The sequence below is a fragment of the Daldinia caldariorum genome (assembly GCF_022478825.1).
Source record: "Daldinia caldariorum strain CBS 122874 unplaced genomic scaffold F4812scaffold_4, whole genome shotgun sequence".
NCBI lineage: Eukaryota > Fungi > Ascomycota > Sordariomycetes > Xylariales > Hypoxylaceae > Daldinia > Daldinia caldariorum.
In genome coordinates, this window is record NW_025953040.1 from 1,197,087 (window position 1) to 1,213,492 (window position 16,406).

Consider the following 16,406-nt stretch of genomic DNA (forward strand, 5'->3'; position numbering starts at 1 on the left):
TCGCATTTTCAAGGGCTAGCAAAGGCGATAAAGTATTTCGAATTGTCATGTCTAACAGCGTTTTAAAAGTCTAGAGAAACTAAATCGTAAATCCTGGGTATGTGTGCATTTTCCCTCCACCAAAAATCATTAGACATTACCCGCGTATACTCCACAAAAAGAAAAAAAACATCGCGCGCTCGGGTATATATATAATCCTATCCCTTCCACTTTCTATCCATCTTTTACTCGCTCTCTGTCTTCGTAGGCTCGATGGGGATACCACGTATCTCCTCGCTCGTGGCGTCGTCGTCCTGCGCCTCGCTTTTGCGGCCTTGCTCGAGGGCCCTCTCAGCTTTCAGCTGCTTCTCCGTGTCGCCGTGCTTCTTGCCGCGCTCGCGGATCTTGTCGAACGCCTCCCGCGTCAGCTCCTGGCGGAACATGCGCTCGACGACGTCCTTCTTGCGCGTGCGCCGGCCCCCGAGGCTGATCAGCACCCCCGCCGTGATGTTCACCGTGATCGAGCAGCTGAGGATCGTCGCCGTCAGCGCCATCGGCCGCACGTTGTAGTCAATGCCGTACGTCGTCGCGCCCAGCGCGATCTGCAGGCACGAGTGCACGTCGAGCAGCGTCACTATGGCCACCAGCCAGTTCAGGGGGAACGCGTAGTGCGTCTTGGTCTCGTGCGGTTTGTAGAAGGTGTGCGATTTGGCGAATTTTGTCTGGTGGTACACGAGTCGCGCTTCCTGCTGCGGCGTCAGCACCGATAACTCGTCGCGCGCCGCCTCGAGGTCCGAGTTCGTCGGTAAGTCGTTCTTGTCGCGTAGCTTTCCCATGCGCTTCTTCCTACGGAGCTTCCACGTCAAGCGATGGTAGTGGGCTATGTAGGCCATGTGATAAGTGTCGACAGCGCGAAAAGGTGCTAGACCGTCGCCGACGATTCCGAAGAGAGCGACCAAGACGTAGTCGATAATATTGATGGCGTAAACCTGCTCCTCCCCAACATAGATCCAACCAATCAAGAACAGTACCCAAGCCAGGCCGAAAAGAGTGATGAGCGTCGCATATAACGTCACCAGAAAGCCGAGAGGTTTCCTGACGTACTGTCCAAAGGCCTTCATGCTGCGCTTAAACTTGGAACGTCGTGAATGCAACATGTGTCGCACATAATCATTGAGCTCATCCTTTTCCTCATCAGTCCACCCATCTAATAATACGCCGTCGGGAAGAACCGCATGTTCGAAGTTAACTCTCTCCTCATCCTCCTCCGCAGCCCTTTCTTCTTTTATAGTTCCATTTTCGGGTGCTATAGAAAGCTGGTAGGTTGGCCGCCGGTTGATAAATCTACCAAGGGAAGGAACAAAAAGAGAGTTCTGTATGTTTGTCACGTTGTTGAACGTAGATACTTCGGGATCTGATCGAGTGGTCAGCTTTAGCCTTCAACATCTTATATCCCCCCTTTTTTTTCTTGTACAAAAAAAAAAAAAAAAAGAAAGAAAAAAGAAAGAAAAAGAAAGGAACTCACCTATCACATCGAGTATATCGGCAACGTTTTCGTCAAGTTCAGTCCGTCCTCTTGGCGTATGAAAGAGAGCTGTACTAGTCGGCCTTACAATTTCAGCGATAGGCGGCATACGCGAACCATTCGTTCCCCTACGAGGTCGTATCACCGCCAAACCCGGCCGTTGGCGACCCTCGCCCGTGGGGTCTGAACTCGAACGACGTCGCCCACTTTGCTGGTATTCATGCTGCTGGTGGGACGACAATGACTCCGGAGATGTTATCACTGTCGTTGATCGATCCAAGTCGGGGAATTGAACCTGAGGCTCATTAGACATTATAGTCTTTTGGGGACGGTCATAACGCGCCAAGGAAAGTTTCGTATGCGAAAACCAGTCGTGACTCGGGGCATCTTTAGAATATAAAAAGATGTTTTGGCAAGGAGCTATAGGGCCCTAGGTACCTAGGTTAAGTACCTAATACACGTCTCTATAGCAATGACATCATACATCGCGGTTAGGTTCCCAGGATTAAAACTTGGCTGCAACCTCCGGAACCTGCAGCTTTACGTAGCTTATCGGCCTTATCTGGTTAACCTACATACCTACATAGTATAACCCCTTTGCCCCATTCCCTCTTTTCTAGAATGATGAGATATAACTGTATGACTATTAATAATCTTAAAAGCAAGTTTTGTAATCTGTACTACAATTGTGAACTACCTTTAATAAGTGGCTTTTGTTCAATTCATTCATAAAATGAGAGGCTATTGAAATTTAGTCCCGAATTTGGGATTGAAGTCCTCGTGCGATGAAATACTCCCACCTTAATACCTACACAAACGCCATACCCCCCTGAAACCGGATTTCCCCCTCCAAGCTATTCCTCTAACTTCACTGGTGCTTCTATGACGATCTACGCTAACACCAAAACCCAATGACGAGAGTAGTGAAGTCGGGCATTCTCAATGAGGCAGTCTAAAGCATATCAAAAAGCATTTAGATAAGACATTCTCTGCAAAATGATGCTTACGCGGAGTATCTAATACGTACCCAGAGAAGGCAGATTTGAAGTACCTAGCCCGACTGAAAAACACGATATCAACTTGACATTTTCTGATGGGCAATTCAGAGCCACGGATCGTCTATCGCATTCGTTCTTCCCGTCCATCGAGCCAGCTAGTGCAGTTCACACACCGAATCGCCTAATTAGACCGGTCAGACCCATCGGTTGCTTATAAGTTAACCTAGAATTAACACACCTTTGAGCTAACCCGCTTTTTGCAGTATCGACATTTGACGTTATGCTTGATGATAGGATCGTGCGATATGCATTGATAAAGACTTGCTAGCCCGTACAGGGCTAGGCCGACACCTAGGAAATTGATAAATCGGTTTAAAAATAAACTAGGTATCGATGAAGTTAATTAGAGGGGATCTGCATTCGAAGATGAAGGTACCTATGCATACCCATAAGCCAGAATGACGGCCCCGTCATTTTGCGCCTGTTCTAAGGTATTGTAGCCATCTTGGTCGTTATAGTTGGGTCCTGGCCTCAGCACCGCAAACTTCTCGCCCATGTTTCTTCGTAACGGGAGAATGATGGAGAGCGGAGGAAGAAGTATATCGCTCACGAGCGAGGTGGTGACGGCCGTGAAAGCCGTTGCTAAGCTATAAGACGAGGGTCAGCGGCCCGTAGCCCTAGACTCTAAACTGTCTTCACTGACATCAAACCAAATGCAATTTCGAGAATATTGCCCGAGAAAGCGAAGTCAACAAAGTCAGAAAAAACACGCCGTGCTTTTTCCTCGCCTTCCCGAAGCAAGGTTCGTCGCTCCTCGTCCGGCGGCTCAGGGCCATTTTCGTTAAATTCCCACGGTCGAGGCATTTTCAAGGATGCTAAAGTGTAATTGGCGTATAGGGATTCGAGGAGATAGGTCGTGGAGATAGGTCGTATGCGTATGCTGTCTTCCAAAGGTTGCTTTACCTTGGAAGGATGGCGGGGGGGGAGATGAGGTCGATCTTATAGGATTGGAACTGCAGATTCCCGGTGGCACAGCGTCGTTTCAAGTGAACCCGACATTGCTCAACTCGGATGCGCTTTCGGTATCTATAAATCTCACGAACTCAAACCCTCCCCATAAAACGAAGGCTGGGAAAGAGCTCTGAGGATCCATCGTTGATAGTGCAATGCACTAAGTGATGCTAGATGAGCTTTCCATTGGGAGCCAACATTTGCCTAGCTTGGGACAGCGTCACATGCGCCCCATTTCCTCACATCATTGGCCCAAGCCCGTTGACTTGACCAGAAACAACAAGTGTATCGTAGGATAATAAGTGATCAACCTGTAGCAAGTTATGTTACTAGACAATCTTACGGAGTTGCTTGAAATATCTAAGTTGGGTACTTATTCACCTATTCAATTTCATGTTTCTCTCTCCAAGATAAAACCCCCCAATTTAAGATGAGTGGTAGTTTTAGGTCATTGGGGTTTTATTTATAGAAATGAGATTCTCGCTTTGAATGTTATGGTGTTGATCGTACATGCAGTATCTCGACTATCTCGACTCTCTCAAAAGTTCAACAGACACACTACCTCATATAACCAAGCCATCTACCGGATCTATCTACGCTCTCCACTCCGTATACCCGCTGTGGGCCACTGTTAACTTAATGTGCCGCAGAATCCATCGCTTAATGCGGCCTTCTTCGATATTCAACCGCTCAAAATATGCCAATCGACGGATAAGTACCTACCTTAGGTACCTAACCTGAAGTTCAAGTATAAAATGAGCAGACTAAAGAAAGTCATACTTATAAAAAGAGGTCCCTAATAGCATCAGCAGTAGTGGCAGTGACGGCTTACATTGGCTGCTACAACACCCATACCCCACTGTATTTCACATGTGTCAGACACCTAGATCGAACTTTTACAAGGTCCCTGGAAGTCTGGATCCGGGCTTTACCTCGGTGAGGCTTCCCGATGCAGAAACATCATTGGGCAAGTTCCTATTCGAAGGAATACGATCCCGTCACCAATATAAACAACACCTAGAACGCCCCTACCCTTAGGTACCTTATGTATCCGTTTTTGTAATAAGCCTTGTCTTAACCAATCAATAATAATATCGTTTATATGATCTTTCTTGCTTACGTAGCTCCCGGCTCTTTCGTCATGTATACAAAAACTATTCTCACTTCACCTCATAACAACATACACCTTAGAAACTATCACCGTTGACTAGCATACGATAGACGTGACGTAACTATAAGAAAATTTCATCTTGTTATATCCCATAAATCCTAATTACTCTTCATCTCCACTCGTCATCCCAAAATGGGAGATATCAACATCGTCGAGGGCACCTTCGAGGTCGACGGCGTAAGCTTGCACACCAAGTCCTGGCTTGTAAGTACATACCTTACCTATATATACACACTAGGTCCTTGCATATACATACCTGTTATATGCGCAGTTGTTTATAAACTAACACACACACTCCCTCACTCTTTCAGCCCTCCGGCCCCCCAAAAGCAAAACTCGTCGTCGTCCACGGCTTCAGCGACCACATCGACCGCTACTACGACCTGTTCCCGAGCCTCGCGCGGCGGGGCATCGCGGTCCTAGGCTTCGACCAGCGCGGCTGGGGGAGGAGCGTGCGCCGGCCCTCGGACCGCGGACGCTCGGGGCCCACGGCCACCGTGCTCGCGGATCTCGCGGCTTTCATCCGGGAGAGGGCGTTCGCGTCCTCTTCCGCAGATCGTAACGACAGTGATAATGATGACGTCCCCGTATTCCTCCTCGGCCACTCCATGGGCGGCGGCGAAGTCCTCGCCCTGGCCAGCACCCCGGCGTACGACGACATCGTGGCCAGGATCCGCGGCTGGATCCTCGAGGCCCCCTTCCTGGGCTTCGCCCCCGCCGTCCAGCCGCGGCGGCTGACGGTCCTGTCGGGGCGGCTGGCCGCGCGCGTGGCGCCGCACTTCCCGCTCGTGCGGCCGGTGCCGCCGGAGCACCTGTGCCGGGACCCGGCAGTGCAGGCGAGCCTGGCGGCGGACCCGCTGCTGCACTACACGGGCACGCTGGAGGGGCTGGCGGGGATGATCGACCGCGCGGAGGGGCTGGCGTCGGGAAAGCTGCGGCTCCGGCCGGGCGTGCGCGCCGTGTTCCTGGCGCACGGGACGGCGGACATGGTGACGAGCTACGAGCGCGTGCGGGAGTGGTGGGAGAGCCAGGGGCGGAAGGTCGAGGACGCCAAGTTCAAGTCGTACGAGGGGTGGGCGCACCAGCTGCACGCCGACCCCGGGAAGGAGGAGTTTTATCAAGACGTGGGGGATTGGATACTGCAGAGAGCGGGTGGTGGTGGTGGTGATGATGGTGGTGATGGTGGGAGGAGACCGGAGGCTAAATTGTGATGAACGAAGTAGGTAGGCACCTCCTAAGAAAGAAAAAAAAAAGGTGGGAAGATGTGGGAAAATAGGGGTTGGGGATTCGTGACGATGTCCAATTACAGGCCGTCGTGGTAGTCTGGTGTTACGTTGCACGATAAAAGGGGTATGCATCAAGTACCTAAGGTTAGGTACCTATTAAAACAAGGAGAATCGATCTTTAAGAAATGGGCGTATGGGCGCACTGGATTCTCTCATTCCCTAGAATATAAGTATAGATAGGTACCTAGGTAGGTACCTTACCTAAATTTATTCATCTATAGAAACTGAGTGTTGCCGGTAAATCAATTTCTCTACCTCCTAGACATGTAGGAGGTACCTATCGATCATGCCGTTGAGCTTTACTCACCGCGCCTGGCTTCGGTCAAGGAAAAATAGACATCAAGGAATATTGGCAGTAATATCACCACAGATATCAACAGAGTCATATATGAGACAGTCGAGAGCTCATATTAAATACACGCAAGCTCAAATCTAAGCATCTGCTTCTTCATTATACTTCTTTTCTTGCCTCCTTTCCACAATGCTAAAGACCATGTTCCCAGGGGCTAAACAGTCACCGTCCCCTTGGTGTGACAAAGACCAGCTGTAAGTAGCAATGATCCCAGACGTGACACAATACTCACAACCTCCTCATATTAAACCATCTATTGGATTCCACAAATGTACCATTACGAAAATCGGGACTCTACACATGCCTAATCACCGCGTACATCGCTCCTCCGGCGGACGCCATTCCAGTCCAAGCCTCTCAAAAACCCGCTTCTCCGCCGTAAGCATATCGGGCGCTGGGCCACTTGCATCGCTCTCGAGGTCTACCCAGGTTCCGTCTGTTCGACTCCGCGCGCCGCTGCTATCGAACTTGAGAGTCTTCACGTGCTTACAGTATCTCCGTAAATCTCGCTGAAAAGTCGTGCCGCCCGTCCAGCCGATCACGGCACAACCGGCCGTCTTCCAGGGGCTGATGATTATGTCGACTCTCCGATGGGGGTTCGGGTTTCTCGACGATACGGCCTTGTCCCAGTGGGGATCCTGCCAGACGACTAGGGCCTTATCCAAGGTATCGAAGCCAGAGCCCGCTTTACGGTCCTGCCCCTTCCATGCAACTGGTGTCTGCCCGCGCTCGCTATTCTTGGTACTCAGGATCAGCGTGTGAGTTATATACTTGTCTTTCTCGAGGCTCTTAACGATATCGAAGACAAAGTTAAAGGTGGCGGCGGGGTCTGGGTGGCTAAGGACAACGTCAACATCTCCGTTCTCCTTTTTTCCTCTTCTGTATCCCCCGACAATGACCATCTGGAAACCCTTACGAACGTTGTTGGCGTGATTCAGTATAACCTGTCCTATTTCTTCAACCTCACGACGAGGTAATTTATCCTGTAGCTCGTCGTAGTATTTGACACCAATCTGCTGAACTCGGCTTAGACTATTCCATCCGTGTTCAATTATGTCGTCGAGATCTCGCCATCCTTTCTTATAAAAGTCGCGAGCGGTAGTGTCTGCAACGCCCCATATGTTGTAGAATAGCTGAAGCACGGACATTTTCGGGTCCTTTTTCGCATCTTCAACCTCTTCCAGGTAACCATTCGCTTTCCATTGCTGATAAAGTGTGGCAATCTTGTCGCTGCATCCTGGGAGCCTCTCTACTTCTATAATATAAGTAAGATACATATGTACATGTTATACGAGGGAGGCTTTAAGTACTTACCAGCTGGATGTGAAATGAGATAGGGGTAAGCTGACAAGGAAGCGATACTTGTAGAGTATGCTCTGACACCTATCTTGTCACCTTCAAGGGTTCTGAGCGTCCGAATCTTTTCTAGCTCGTCGATGAAAGAGTTATTTGGAGGATTCACGGGAGTTGGGCGCTGACAAGAGTAAGTCGTGCGTAGATATTCCGGAATCGGTGTCAAGTATAAGCGGCGCTCATGCTCCGATGTCGTTTCGTGAACTAACTCAGGACGCTTTACATGGGAAGATGTTCTAGAATGCTGCAAGGCAGATGCATACGCCGGTAAAAGTCCACTCGCTCCAGAACTATCGTTTCCACCTTCTTGCCGAGCGCGCCTAAGAATATCGTCATGATTCGGTGGAGGTTTGCTGGGGATCTTTTGTATTCTGCGGCCTTGATATATCAAGTACTTATCTATTGGAAGAATTGACTTTTGAGCCAAACAGTCCATGAACCAGGATAACTTGACGACTCTGAGGATAGGATTGTCGTCTTCGTCCGTGGTGCTTTCTGTTCCCTGTCCATCCCAACTGACTCTGCTGAGAGTGCTGGCATTGTCGTCAAGGATCTCACCTTCGGATGTTATCTTCTGTGTATGATCGCGTGCGGGTTTAGGAGAGACTGAACTGTCAAGTTTTCTCCTCTTCGATGGCGGAGAAGGATCGTCTACCTGCGTCTCCGGAGTAAGGGGGCTAGCTGAGGGTATGTTGATATCCTCAGTCAGAATGCTCCTGCGCCTCAATTCGAACTTTGCTCTTTCTTTATTTGATATCTTGCCGAGTATGATATTGGCTTCGTTGATCTCATGTGTCAAAGTAGGTATTTTACTCTCCAGTTCCGGTAACTTGTCGGGTTCGATATGCGTTGGTAGCAGATAGATAAGTGGGAAGTTGAGTGGAAAGTCAGGAGACATTTTATTCATGTCTTGCCTTCAAAGTTGCCCTCCCAACATATATCATTTTGAGTACATATTTTATTTCATGTAGTAAGGTTCTTCTAACGACATTGACGAGATCTTTTGTAGAGATGCGCTGTCTCTTGAGTGTAGCAACCTTATAAATCAGATCAAAAAGTTTATTCCAGGGAGATTCAGAGGAATAGTCTAATGTGGGCTGTACTAGGAGACGTCATGATTTGTGATTTTATCAATTATATTGAAAACTACCTAACTTAACCCTTACCTAGAATTACATGTAGATTAATTACATGTAGATTTCAGGTATTAGGTAGTGTCTATGAAGTACTCACTATTAGTGTGACGTCAGCTAAATGGAACAATGGAGACAGCTCGAGGTGAGAAGGATATCGGAGCCGGATAAAGAAACCTTCCGATAAATCGAAAAAGGTCCACCTTACAAAAGGTCCACCTAATGACTGAACAACGCAGCACGCGCGCCAGTTAAATGCTCCGGTAGACTTTACTAATAATACCAGGTAGGATCCGTAGACTTCAAATAAACTTCATTTAACCTTCACACCAATCGCTCAATTCAGAAACCAGGACTTGCAACATCACATCACTCACGACCATTAAGATTGATCAATTCGCATATCCAACCCTGCAAGGTGGGCTTGGTTGGTAGATGGGTCGAGTTGAATTTTGAATTTTAAATTCAGCATGCGAAACTTGTAGCGGTTGTTTTCGTTGAGAAAGCATCTGACGACGGCTCATCGCACGAAATACCTTATCGCGCGCAGAATATCGCATAACCTATTGTCTCGCTCTTAGTCCAAGATATCCTACCGCATCTTACTATTTCTAATTTTAACAACTGTCAATAAGTCGATAAATGATGGGTTATCCATTCAATACATTCAATACTTTCACTGTCTTGGAGTAGCTTTGTCTGCTACTTAATCGACCCATAACTATACCTAGGCATCACTAATTCTACTCTTTTTTTCTTCTTTTTCTCTCTCTCTCTCTCTCTATCCTCCTCATCCTCAACCTTTTCTCAGTCCGATTATCCCCCCCTCAATCTTTCCCTCATCATGGAGATGGTTCAGACTTTAGTACGCTCTGTCGTACGCGCTTTCTATACTAACCCCGAAGACCGTAGAATGATACTCATCATTGATGCCCTGGTTCGCCATACCACTCTTCGCGACAACGACTTGTCCTATTTGATGCACCTCAACACAAAGGATTTGCACAGAATATGCGGCAAGCTAAGGGAAGATCACTTACTGCAGATGTATGGCCACCTTTGCCGGCCCTTGTTTATTGTCTAAAATATGCCTTGAGCTAATTGCTGTCGTCGTAGCCATTTGAGACCCGAGATCCGGGAAGGCAAAGACAAACCTCAGAATCGCATCTACTATTACATCGATTACCGTCAAGCCATTGACGCCATCAAGTATAGAACTTTCCTACTCGACAAGAAAGTCCAGGGCGAGGCTACCCCCCAGCAGGAGAAGAAGGAATACTTTTGCCCTCTCTGCAAGGCCGAATGGACTATGCTAGATGTTGTTGACAACAACGACCCCGTCCGAGGTTTCCTATGTCACCGTTGCAATACAGTTTTGATCTTCGACCCCGATCGCGAGGCCGGTGGCCACGAGCTCTCCACTCGACTAAACAGTCAGATTAAATTCATTATCGAAGTCCTACCTAAGCTCGATGCCGTTACTATTCCTGACGTCGACTTCGAGACTTTACTATCCCAAGCCGCCCCCGTCTTCCGCGACGAAGCCAATAAGATCGCCCCTTCGGTCGTCGCCGAATCTCTTGCGAAACCAACCGCCGTCAGGGGTATGGCGAACACTGGCCCCCAGAGTATTGCGATTAGCATTACGGACACGGATGGCCCAACTGACGCCGAGAAGGAAGCCGAACGCGCCCGCAAGGAGGAGGTTGCTCAGATGAACGCGCTACCGGAGTGGCATACACGCAGCACCGTCTCCGGTCTGTCGTTTGGAGGTGCCAACTCGACCTTGGCAGTCAAGGACGACACCAGCGATAAGAAGCCGGACGAATTAGTCGGCGACGCTTCGCACGACAAGGCTATGGAGGAGCTATTCAAGAGCTTACAGAAGTCCCGAGATGAGGAAGCAAGACGAAAGGCTGAGCAAGAAGCCGAGGAGGAGGATGAGGACGTGGAGGAGAGCGAGGACGAAGAGTTTGTGGAAATATCCGCGAACGTCAGCTCGACTGGCGACAAGCGCCCCGCGTCTAGTGGCCCTACTAGCGCCGCAGATACACCCGCATCAGAAGATAGACCTTCCAAGAAGGTCAAGCTGGAGGAACCAGTGAACCGGGGTGGTGATAGCGAGGACGAGGATGACGTACAATTCGAGGACGTCTGAACGAAACTAATAAGATTTTATGCGCGGGCGTGGGCGTGTGCGTATTCGGTTTGCAGGCACCAGGGTCCATGGAAAGGGAGGGGGTTACGATACCATAAATATATATTCACTGTAAGGCATAGCGTTCTGTATGGTTTTGATTCCTAGGTACCTAGTTTTTGACTTCCGCTAGATTACCTATATACATCGGGCAAGGCGTCCAAACAGAAAAAAAGGATAATAAATATTTTGCATTTATATCTTGAGAGAATTCACTGGGTGGTAGTAGGGAGGTGTGAAATGGGAAGAGAAAAAAAAAAGTCAAGGCGATACTATATATGATACGATACGACACACATACACTGTTCCGAAGGAGTAATACGTATAAGTACAAATAGGGTGTGTTTTTCTTAAAAGCTCGTCAAAAGATATCTACAGGCAAGAAAGTATCCTTCAACGTAATAATGGGTTCGGCAAAGCCCCTACATAAGCTAAGGTAGGAGGTAGGTTATAATCCGAGACTTGCTCCCCTTCCTCCCCCCATCCTATGCTTTTAAGCAAACCACCACTCATTACCAAGTCGTTCGTGAACCCGTCCCTCGTGACATGCTCCATCCCCCTCTCTAGAAATATATCTCTTTCTTGTAGAACTGACCTGGACCTTACACGTATTTGCGCAGCTGGGAAGAATAAGTTAGTATGATGATGATTATGATGATGATTATGATTGTGAATAAGCATGGGGGAGGTGAGGGAGAGAGACGAAGAGCAAGGTGAAGAGGTAAGATGAAAATAAAAAGCAACGAGCAAGAAAGGAGGGGTGTATGAACTTACATCTAAAGTCAGCGTCCTCGAGCTATTTACCTCCTGGTCCCTATATACGCCGACCAGGCTTTCGCTATCCTGGAAGAGACCGGTCTTGAGACTGATAACGATGAACTGCATTCCGGGGCCGGCGTGCTCGCGGATGTAGTTCTTGATCTTATCGACGTTGGCGTTGTCGAGGGCGGCGTCAACCTCGTCGAGCACGAAGAAGGGGGAAGGCTGGTAAGAGTGGATGGCGAAAAGCAGGGCCAGGGCGGCCATAGTCTTTTCACCGCCGGACAAGTGCTCCATATCGCGGAAGCGCTTAAGAGGTGGCATCGCGTGGTACTTGATGCCCGAGAGGTACGGCTGGTCCGTGTCTTCCTCGATGTCTAGGTAGGCCTGTCCGCCAAGCGGGTACTGGTCCGACCGCGTCAGGTCCTTGTAGACATGCTCGATCTGCTCCCGGATGTGTACGAATGCCCTGTTGAACAGCTCGAAGCGCTTGGCCTTGACCTCATCGAAAGCTTCCTTGGCAGCTTCGTATGCTGCCTTCGATTCGTTGTAGTCCCGTTCTGTGGCCTTGAGTCGCGCTTCGACTACTTCTAGCCGTTCTATCGCTCGCATGTTGGGGTTGAGCTTTTCCAACTCTGCCGTGAGCGATGATATCTTATCTTGTATCCTCTCTTCTATACTCTCGTCGTCGGGCTGTCTCCAGTTAGCTTCTATACTTGACAAATTTTGACTTATCAACTCACGTTCTTCAGATCATCATCCAACTGGTCGAAGTCAACTTCGATGCCGTAGTCATCCATTGCATTGTCCATCATCTCGGCATCATCACCATCATCCACATCCATAGCGTCCGGGTCTTGGTGCAAAAGATTATCCTCGTTTGGAAGATTGTCAAGTGAGCCTGAAATCAGGGGGATATTGATCTGTTCCAGTCGACATCGTCTCAATAGAGCAAATTTGCTAGCACTACTCTTCTGAACCTCCGTCTCCAAAACACTGATTGCTTTTTGTCTGCTCTCGATCTCCTTACTTCTCTTTTGCACTTCCGCCTTGGCTGTGTTAACTTTCTCGGTGCGTTTCGCAAGCTCTTCTTTGTACTCGTCCAGCTGCTCTTGTAAAGCCGCAAGATTATCCTGGTCGTTGCTCATCGCTTCCTCGATAGCCTTCTTCTCTGCTCGATAGGATTTGATATCCTCAGATAACTGCTTAAGGCGGGCCTCAAGGTGTTGAAGCCTGCTCTCCGTCTCCTTGTGTCTCGACGTCTCCCAGCTCTTATTGCTTTCTAGTCTTGATTTTTGGAGGTCAAACTGCGTGCGCTTCTCGTGAGCCTCTTGTTCAAGACTACCTTGTTGTGCTTCGTATGCTCGTATATCAGAATAGCCGAGTCGTTTACAGAAATCAGCGAAGATCTTGTCTTCAACCTCGGCTATTGCAGACTTGAACTTCTCAACGGCCGCTCGAGTCTTCTGTAACTTATTCTCTTCTTCCTTAAACTTGGGCAGCCACTCCTTAAGTTGGCGCTTCACATGTTCCAGCTCCTTTTTCTTGCTGGCAAGGTTTTGGTTGAATGCAGCCAGTTCGTTGTTGGCAAATGCCAAGCGCTGATCAAGCCCCGCGAGTTCATTCTGCAAAGATTCCTCTGCTACACCACGTCGATCAGCCCTGGGTATCTTCTCGATTTCCTCTCGGAATTTATCTGCCATCTTCTGAAGATTTTGTACGTCATGTTCTTCGAAGCGTCGTTTTCCCTTGGAATCTGGGCCTCGTCCACCGGTCATCAAACCCGCCTTATGAATTACAAACCCTTCCAATGTGACAGCCTTGACTTGGATCCTCCGATCGTAGCAAACATGCTTGGCGATATCTAGTGTATCGCAAACAATCGAGCCGCCACATGCATAAGACATGGCACGCTCGAGGGAGGGGTCGAAGTCGATGGCGTCAATGGTTAAGCGAGCACCAGAAATTCCTTTGACAGCCGTATTCACCGCGCTGACTTTGATATTGTCTAATGGGATAAAAGTCATTGGTGGGTAACGCTGATCTTTCAAATACTGCACACACTCGACACCAATCTTCTCGCTGTCTACGATGACAGAGTCGAAATCGCGCCCAAGTGCAGTAATGACAGCTTCGTCAAACTTCTTTTGTTTCGGTTTGCAAAGCTCGCCGACTCTCCCCTTCACTCCTGGGAAGATGCGCTTCAGAGCGGTGACCACCTCCTTGAGCCGCACTTCCTTGTCATTTTGGCGCTTTCCATCGTCTGCGTCTAATAACTTCTTCAAGACTTCCTGAAGCTTCTCGTCGAGTTCTGTCCGTCTCTGATTGGTCCTAACTCTTTCTGACTGTATCTGATTAAACTCTTTCTTCTTGGCGTCCATCTCGCTTGAGAGCTGCTTCACGGTAGCTTCGGTATTGCGCTTTCGCTCTTGGATAGCTGCCAATTCAATTTCCAGCTTCTCTACAGCAGCTTGATAGCCATCGACCTTGCCCTTCAAGCTATTTACAGTGACCTCGTCTGTTTTTAGCTGTCGATTGAGGTTCTCCAACTTGGCCAGATTCTCTGAAGACTTGTTTAAAGCTTGCGCCCTAAGGGAGTTGTATTCCTTCCGGTCGGCGTCGCTTAGCTCCTTTCCTTGCTTCTTCATCGTCTCCTTCCACTGGTCTTCGAATTGCTTCTGTGCCTTTTGAACTGTGGCCAAGTCCTTCTCGATCTTGGCGATCAATTTGCGCTGCTCGTCTCGTTCTTTCCTGACACCCTCAATCCTATTTCGTATCGTTTCAGCCTGGGAAGTTGTCTGTTGCACCTTTTCTTCTATGGGAATGAGACTGTTTTCCTTCTCCTCGATCTCCTTTTCCTGCCGCTTAATTTGTCGCTCTACCCTATGGACCTCCTTTGCGGCGTCCGCCTGCTCCTTACGAGCAGCTTCGAGTTTCCTTTCGAATGACTCGACGTTTCGTCGGAACTCCTTGAGATTTTCCTGGTGATCCTGGATCTTAGCACTAGAATCATCCATAATCTGCTGGAAATGATACAGCTTCCAGAGGATGTGAGTAACAATAGCAGCATCACGCTCCTCCGTCTTCTTCTCGAAGTTCTCGGCTTCCCGTTTTTGCTCCTGGTACTGTTTAATTTCAGAATTAATACCACGTCGTCTCTGGAGCTGGAAGTTAGCATTTTCGGCGGCCAGTTCTGCTTCGCTTTGGAGTCTCTCGTATTCGGCCTTATATTCCAAACTGCCTGAAATCTGCTCGATTAAACGAGTCAAGTCCTGGGGGGACTGAGCCGCGATGGCCTCAACATCGCCCTGAAAAACGAGGAAGTTTCGGGCCTTGATAAGAATATTCTCAGCTTCGAGGGCCTCGTTATACTGCTGAGCCGTGACGACGCGGTCGTTGATGCGGTATTCGCTTGATCCTTGGTTCGTAATGCTACGCTTCCACCGCTGCTCATCGCCGGCATCATCCTCGTATACAGCCATAACCCAAGCGGTTTTGGGGTCACTACGGTTCGGTTTATCATCGTCATCGCCATTAACATGACCGTTAGTCTGTCCATTCGTAGTGGGCTCGGCGGCCGAACCGTCATCGTTGATCCTGGAGGTCTTAAGAACTCGGCCACGATATACTAAATCTTTCAGGTGGGCGGAACGTAGATGTGAAGATTTGATACCCAGGACGAAGGAGATGGCGTCCATACTAAAAGATCTCGAGTTAATATATAATGCGCAAATATCGGTGATGGAATAGGACGGGGTGGGACGTACGAATTGGATTTTCCAGATCCATTTGGGCCGATAATGGAGGTGAAATACGAATCGCCAAAGAGGAGGGTATGATGGCCCTTATATGACTTGAAATCTTTATAATAATGTTAGCAACATGGCATAGTCGAGGTTCTTGATGATATAATATAATATAACAATATAAGTATACGTATACGTACTGAATAGCTCAAGACGAATTAGTTTACCCATCTTGGCGTAATTGTTAAAAGGATTATCTCGAAATGTGTGGTGGGTTGGTGTTGGTTAGATGAGGACGCGACGCGAGGCAGTATGCGAAAAAAAGGATCCAGCGTCGCTAAGCGGCCTTGGATCCAATTGCGATTTCAGTTATGACATTTCAGTGAAAGGATAGAAAGGGTATATTAAGACTGAGCACCTCGGCGCATTGAAAAGTATTGGTAAACGTACCCCGAGATGCAAGAAATAATTATTATGTTAGGTACGTGGGTAGAATATAAGTTTAGTAGGTAGGTACCTAGAGAGAGGTAGGTCCAGGTATCACGATAATGCCCATACTTTTTCCACGCTTTTGCTTTAGCTTTAGCTTTTGCGGGAACTAGGTACGAGACGTGACTGTATATCGGTACGAACGCGGGGACTTTTTCCTTTGCAACTTACCTAAAGGTTCCAAGGTTCTAGGTAAGTTCTGAGACTGGGATTAGGTTAGTATACATGAACATGTACCTAATTGTTAGCGGCGCACAGGCCAGACACTTGTGTAACCGTTAACGACCAGAGCGATGCAGCTGACAGACAAGTGCTAGGCGGTAGACCAATCCACCAATCAACTTGCGCCTTGAATTTATACACCTCTTCTAAGTTCTAGGTATCTAACCTTGAAAGAACAAACAAGT

At 48.4% G+C, this 16,406-nt stretch overlaps 5 protein-coding genes across 5 annotated transcripts; 2 read left to right on the forward strand and 3 right to left on the reverse strand.

Moving 5' to 3' along the window:
• Positions 1 to 21: 21 nt before the first annotated feature.
• Positions 22 to 2,114, reverse strand: F4812DRAFT_421093 (uncharacterized protein). Its single transcript, XM_047933516.1, has 2 exons — positions 1,505 to 2,114; positions 22 to 1,393 (listed from the first exon to the last, which is right to left on the reverse strand). Exons 1-2 carry the CDS (start codon positions 1,815 to 1,817, stop codon positions 225 to 227), a joined length of 1,482 nt encoding a protein of 493 aa, XP_047792290.1. The 5' UTR covers positions 1,818 to 2,114; the 3' UTR covers positions 22 to 224.
• Positions 2,115 to 2,938: 824 nt separating this feature from the next.
• F4812DRAFT_457372 (uncharacterized protein) lies at positions 2,939 to 3,366 on the reverse strand (the record flags this gene model as incomplete). Its single annotated transcript, XM_047937159.1, has 2 exons — positions 2,939 to 3,149; positions 3,206 to 3,366. The coding sequence occupies 2 exons, from the start codon at positions 3,364 to 3,366 to the stop codon at positions 2,939 to 2,941; spliced, it is 372 nt and encodes a 123-aa protein (XP_047792291.1).
• A 1,169-nt stretch (positions 3,367 to 4,535) lies between these two features.
• Positions 4,536 to 6,263, forward strand: F4812DRAFT_308769 (alpha/beta-hydrolase). The gene is made up of 2 exons (XM_047931304.1): positions 4,536 to 4,888; positions 4,996 to 6,263. The coding sequence occupies exons 1-2, from the start codon at positions 4,817 to 4,819 to the stop codon at positions 5,893 to 5,895; spliced, it is 972 nt and encodes a 323-aa protein (XP_047792292.1). The 5' UTR covers positions 4,536 to 4,816; the 3' UTR covers positions 5,896 to 6,263.
• A 73-nt stretch (positions 6,264 to 6,336) lies between these two features.
• Positions 6,337 to 8,895, reverse strand: F4812DRAFT_308694 (Nucleotidyltransferase). The gene is made up of 2 exons (XM_047931303.1): positions 7,637 to 8,895; positions 6,337 to 7,577 (listed from the first exon to the last, which is right to left on the reverse strand). The coding sequence occupies exons 1-2, from the start codon at positions 8,580 to 8,582 to the stop codon at positions 6,631 to 6,633; spliced, it is 1,893 nt and encodes a 630-aa protein (XP_047792293.1). The 5' UTR covers positions 8,583 to 8,895; the 3' UTR covers positions 6,337 to 6,630.
• A 615-nt stretch (positions 8,896 to 9,510) lies between these two features.
• F4812DRAFT_308850 (uncharacterized protein) lies at positions 9,511 to 11,260 on the forward strand. The gene is made up of 3 exons (XM_047931305.1): positions 9,511 to 9,855; positions 9,925 to 11,077; positions 11,139 to 11,260. Exons 1-2 carry the CDS (start codon positions 9,653 to 9,655, stop codon positions 10,964 to 10,966), a joined length of 1,245 nt encoding a protein of 414 aa, XP_047792294.1. The 5' UTR covers positions 9,511 to 9,652; the 3' UTR covers positions 10,967 to 11,077; positions 11,139 to 11,260.
• Positions 11,261 to 16,406: the final 5,146 nt, after the last annotated feature.

Coding starts and splice junctions, on each gene's coding strand:
- F4812DRAFT_421093 (XM_047933516.1), bottom strand. CDS start 1,817: ATGTCTAATGAGCCTCAGGTTCAATTCCCCGACTTGGATCGATCAACG. Junction 1,394..1,504: donor CGATATACTCGATGTGATAG/GTGAGTTCCTTT, acceptor CCACTCGATCAG/ATCCCGAAGTATCTACGTTC.
- F4812DRAFT_308769 (XM_047931304.1), top strand. CDS start 4,817: ATGGGAGATATCAACATCGTCGAGGGCACCTTCGAGGTCGACGGCGTA. Junction 4,889..4,995: donor TGCACACCAAGTCCTGGCTT/GTAAGTACATAC, acceptor TCACTCTTTCAG/CCCTCCGGCCCCCCAAAAGC.
- F4812DRAFT_308694 (XM_047931303.1), bottom strand. CDS start 8,582: ATGAATAAAATGTCTCCTGACTTTCCACTCAACTTCCCACTTATCTAT. Junction 7,578..7,636: donor TCTCATTTCACATCCAGCTG/GTAAGTACTTAA, acceptor CTTATATTATAG/AAGTAGAGAGGCTCCCAGGA.
- F4812DRAFT_308850 (XM_047931305.1), top strand. CDS start 9,653: ATGGAGATGGTTCAGACTTTAGTACGCTCTGTCGTACGCGCTTTCTAT. Junction 9,856..9,924: donor GAAGATCACTTACTGCAGAT/GTATGGCCACCT, acceptor CTGTCGTCGTAG/CCATTTGAGACCCGAGATCC.